We start from the raw sequence: 5,412 nt of genomic DNA, 5'->3' as shown, positions 1-5,412 counted from the left end.
TCACATCATTGGGAGAATGATGTGGTGAACAAGACCCAATCCTAAGCATAGCACTAGATCGTATTGTTCGTATGCTAAAGCTTTTCTAATGTCAAGTGTCTTTTCCTTCGACCATGAGACTGTGCAACTCTCGGATACCGTAGGAGTACTTTGGGTGTATCAAACGTCACAACGTAACTGGATGACTATAAAGGTGCACTACGGGTATCTCCGAAAGTGTCTGTTGGGTTGGCACGAATCGAGATCGGGATTTGTCACTCTGTGTGATAGAGAGGTATCTCTGGGCCCACTCGGTAGAACATCATCATAATGAGCTCAGTGTGACTAAGTAGTTAGTCACGGGATGATGTGCTACGGAACGAGTAAAGAGACTTACTGGTAACGAGATTGAACAAGGTATAGGTATACCGACGATCGAATCTCGGGCAAGTTCTATACCGTGAGACAAAGGGAATTGTATACGGGATTGATTGAATCCTTGACATCGTGGTTCATCCGATGAGATCATCGCGGAACATGTGGGAGCCACCATGGGTATCCAGATCCCGCTGATGGTTATTGGCCGGAGAGTGTCTCGGTCATGTCTGCATGATTCCCGAACCCATAGGGTCTACACACTTAACGTTCGATGACGCTAGGGTTATAGGGAATTGTTATACGAGGTTACCGAAGGATGTTCGGAGTCCTAGATGAGATCCCGGACGTCACGAGGAGCTCCGGAATGGTCCTGAGGTAAATATTGATATGTAGGATGGATGGGTTTGGATGCTGGAAATGTTTCGGGCACCACCTACAAAGTGTTGGGACCAGCAGAAGGGTTCCGGAGGCCCACCGGGAGGGGCCACAAGCCCCGGAAGGCTAGATGGGACAAGTGCAGGAGGGAACCATCCCCTAGGTGGGTTGGTGCGCCCCCCCCCCCCCCACACACACACACTCAGCCCAGGCGCACCAGAGAGGGGGGGAGGGGAAACCCTAGGCGCTGGTGGGCCTAAGGCCCACCTAGGGGTGCGCCACCCCCTCTCCCATCTAGGGTTGCCGCCCCCCTCAAAGGGGAAACCCTAAAGGGGGCGCCACCCCTCCCTTTCTCCTATATATAGTGGGGTTTTAGGCCTTTGGAGACACGGTTTTCCATCTCTCTCGGCGCAGCCCTGTCTCTCTTCTTCCTCCTCTCCCACGGTGCTTGGCGAAGCCATGCCGGGAGACCTCGTCTCTCCATTGACACCACGTCGTCGTGCTGTCGGAGATCTTTCCCAACCTCTCCATCCTCCTTGCTGAATCAAGGTGCGAGAGACGTCACCGGGCTTCACGTGTGTTGAACGCGAAGGTGCGTGATTCGGCACTAGATCGGAATCACACAGCGATTTAAATCGCCACGAGTACGACTCCATCAACCGCGCTCTAGGAACGCTTCCTCTTAGCGATCTTCAAAGGTATGAAGATGCACTCTCCCCTCTCTCGTTGATGGTCTCTCCATAGGAAGATCTAAATATGGCGTAGGAAAATTTCGAATTTATGCTACGTTACCCCAACAATCATAACTCATCGGATCACAACAAACACACCACAAAAGAAGATTATATCAGATATAACTCCAAGAAGATCGAGGATAACATGGTATTGAAGATAAAAGAGAGAGAAGAAGCAATCTAGCTACTAGCTATGGACCCATAGGTTTGTGGTGAACTACTCATGCTTCATCATGGAGGCGACAAGGTTGATGTAGATGGCCTCCATGATTGATTCCCCCCTCCGAGTGAGTACCCAAAAAGGCCTCTAGATGGGATCACAGAAGAACAGAGGCTTGCAGTGACGAAAAAAGTGTTTCATGTGCCTCTATGTTGGTTTGGGAATATATGGGAATTTATAGAAGTGAAATTAGGCTAAAACATGTTGCATGGGAGTCACGAGCTCAGGGGGCGCGTCCTACCCCCAGGGTGCGCCACGAGAGCTCGTGACTCTCTTGTGGTTCATCTCGTCTCCTCCTAAAGCTTCTAGGATCCCTTTGATCCACATAAGATCATCGTAAAGTTTCATCGTGTTTGGACTTCGTCTCATATTGATTTCCTGAAAAGTCAAAAACACGCAAAAAAGAAGGAACTACCACTGGCTTAATGGATTAGTCCCAAAAAATGATATAAGATATCATATAAATTCGTATAAAGCATACAAAATTGATAATATAATAGCATGAAACAATAAAAAATCATAGATACGTTGGAGACGTATCATTCCTCCATAAGAATAGCTATTCATTACCAACAATTAATGCATATCCTTATATTGATGGTTCTATCCTTGAATCCGTTCAATAATCTTCACGCATTATATATGTAACTTTCCGTCATATATATCTCAATGAAAACATTAGGTTGTAGGGATTGTCATTAACTACCAAAACCACACTTAGGATCGACATGCACTTTCAACCTTCATAATCTTGGTAATTGACGACAATCTCAACAATAGGGTCCTTATAATGATTTTTAAACAAATTTGAAATTTGTCTGAGAATAACTGGTATACTTGAGATGGTTTTGATAGCCTGTGATTTCACAAAGATGCTCGATCCATCAAAAACTATTATACTAGCATCAAGACACTACACAAGTATTCGAAGTTAGTAGAAGTGCAATACATATAGTAAACTCCCCCACAATGTGTGTTGTGTGAATAGACTTGAATGTAATTCCATAAATTGGTTTCCATAAACTCGGTGGATTTTTATCTATATATTCAGCCATGTAGCAAGCACACAAAGGTTGATATACATGAATGGTAAGAACCATTTCTCCAAAACCCTATCAATTCCTTCTCCCCCCCCCCCCCCAAATTGGCAAGAATTACCAAAATGGAAGAAAATCTAGAAAACCAAATATAGTGTGAGGTCATAAGAAATTTGTTCATTTATCACAATTGCAGTGAAATCAAATGCACATATCCATTTATGAACAATCAAACGAGAACAACCTATATTAATGATCGATATCATGCACCAAGCTCATATGGTATGATAATAAGCATCAAACATGAGAAGCATGCATTCAAAATATACAAACAACATATTGTGCACAAGTGATAAGAGAGCACTAACAACAAGTAAATAAAGTGCTTGGTCAACTTCATTTGCACATGAAACAACTTTGAGGAGTGGATATGTGATGGATTGCTTGATTGGCATATTTCGGATAAATGAATCATGAACATGATTTTATATATCCCCAAGATAGTCTTCTTCACATATGTCAAAAATGTCCAACATGGAGGTTTATGCTCTTTCAAGAAACATAGCTTCTATAAATAAAAATACATGTCCTGACGCAACCTTTATAAGGTTGACCCCATTTCTATATATGCATTAAGTAAATAGTTGTTACCGAGATAACACCGGTATGAAGTATTATATCTATGAGTCATCCAAACTTGGTTACAATTTTTTGAGGGTGTCACCACCTTGTACATGAATAATCTAAGCACACAATGCTTCTCCAATGCTCCTAAAACAGATTTAAGTACAACTTGGTCCCCAAACACATTGGGTCCAGAGTGGTTAGTGCAGCTACTATACCTAGGGTAAACTCTTAAATATGTGCATTTGGATATGAACATGGATTTAATGCACATCATAGCCATTAGAATGAGTTAATATTATTAAATTCCACAATAATATCTTACACCTCAAAATAAATTTTAGTATGAAGCAAAGAAATCTCGCCAATACAAACTTTCCATCTATAGAACACCATTTGTAGTGAGTACACCTCGTGACCTTTGTTGGTAGCCACTTATCTCATCAAACTAATTCTACAAAAATCAAAGAATAATACAATAAAAATAATATTTTAAAGGTAAAGTCAGGTCCAAAATAAAAAAAAATCCTTGAGCAGATCTCACATTAAAAACAAACATATTCAGAACTAAATCAATGCACATTTTAAACTTACTACAATATTGTTGGATGTTTAAAATTATTAGAATGAGTTAATGGTTTTAAAATCTCGCACCGAAATCTTTCCCGTGAAAATTAATAGTAATATTCTATAAAATCATGTCAAACAACAACATTTCACATGTACAACAAACTGTAGCCGGTACATCTCTTGACATCTAAAAGGGGAAACCCTAAATTGACACGTTACTCAATCATGGAGGTTTGTTTCAAGAAAATCGCCCAAGGCAAAATCACAAGGTTATATTGCTGAAGAATATAAAAGAGGTAAAAACTAAAGGGTTGATGAGATCAAACTGAAGAAAGCACATTTCAAACAAACATGAGATGATTCATTTATTAACAAATCCAACTCATTTTACATTCTTTTCATACGGAAGCATAACACCTTATTATTGTCGATGGTGGTGACCTAATACATGGTGAATTTGGTGACGGCCTTGGTTCCCTCAGAGACAGCGTGCTTGGCAAGCTCGCCTGGAAGGACAAGGCGCACAGCGGTCTGGATCTCCCGGGAGGTGATGGTGGGCTTCTTGTTGTAGCGAGCGAGATTTGCCGACTCACTCGCGAGCTTCTCGAAGATGTCAGTGATGATTGAGTTAATGATGGACATTGACTTGGAGGAGATTCCCATGTTTGGGTGAACCTGCTTGAGCACCTTGAAGATGTAGATCTTGTATGTATCATTGCTCTTCTTAGGCTTCTTCTTGTCAGTGTCGCCCTCCTTCCCAGGCATGCGCTTCTCCACCTTGGCCTTCTTCTCCAACTCCATCAGCTTCTTCTTTGTTGTTTGCTTCTTCTCAGCCTTGGGCGCCATGGAAGCTTCTAGGAGGAGAGGAGAGATATCGAATGGGGGCGCAAAGGTGGAAGGTTGGAGATTTGCGTTGGGATTTGAGGTGTGCGTTTCAGGGGATGATGTGCTCGAAATATATAGGCGTGCACGAATGGCATGATTGGCGGAGAGGGTTGGGGTCCGGATCGGTGAGGTGGCGGGGTGTGGGGCATTGGATTTGATGGACCGCCGGATTTCAGTGTGCGGCGGGGGTGGATCCATCTGGGGGAGGCGTTATCTCGTGGTTTTGTGGTGGGTTTAGGCGGCAAGCGGAAATTTGGCTCACGTAATTCGAGCGGGAAAGTCTATTTTGGGCGCTTCTTGACATGTTGGAATGCGAGGGGGGCACGGGGACTCTGTAGTGAGTTGGATATGTTGGAGATTTTTAGTGGTATTTGAATCACGTAAAGGGTGTGCATTTATTTTTTATGTTTTATTCGGTTCAATTTGTCCAAATTTTAGTTTGTATGATTTTTATAATTTGGTTTATATGGTTTTATAGGTTCGGTTCAGTAATGACCATCTAATTTCCCCTGGTTTTGGTAATAACCAAAATAACCAAATTTGACGTGAACTTTTGAACAACAATATTTTTTGGTCACATGATTTGGTCCGTGTATCTAGGTTAGATTTT

The 5,412-nt window shown here is 42.3% G+C and overlaps 1 protein-coding gene across 1 annotated transcript; it reads right to left on the bottom strand.

The window, feature by feature from the left end:
* Positions 1 to 4,256: 4,256 nt before the first annotated feature.
* LOC123440547 (histone H2B.6-like) lies at positions 4,257 to 4,839 on the bottom strand. Its single transcript, XM_045117112.1, has one exon. The coding sequence runs from the start codon at positions 4,761 to 4,763 to the stop codon at positions 4,359 to 4,361; it is 405 nt and encodes a 134-aa protein (XP_044973047.1). The 5' UTR covers positions 4,764 to 4,839; the 3' UTR covers positions 4,257 to 4,358.
* Between the last annotated feature and the right edge of the window lie 573 nt (positions 4,840 to 5,412).

Source organism: Hordeum vulgare, chromosome 3H (genome assembly GCF_904849725.1).
Source record: "Hordeum vulgare subsp. vulgare chromosome 3H, MorexV3_pseudomolecules_assembly, whole genome shotgun sequence".
NCBI lineage: Eukaryota > Viridiplantae > Streptophyta > Magnoliopsida > Poales > Poaceae > Hordeum > Hordeum vulgare.
This window is presented reverse-complemented; position numbering and strand designations above follow the sequence as displayed.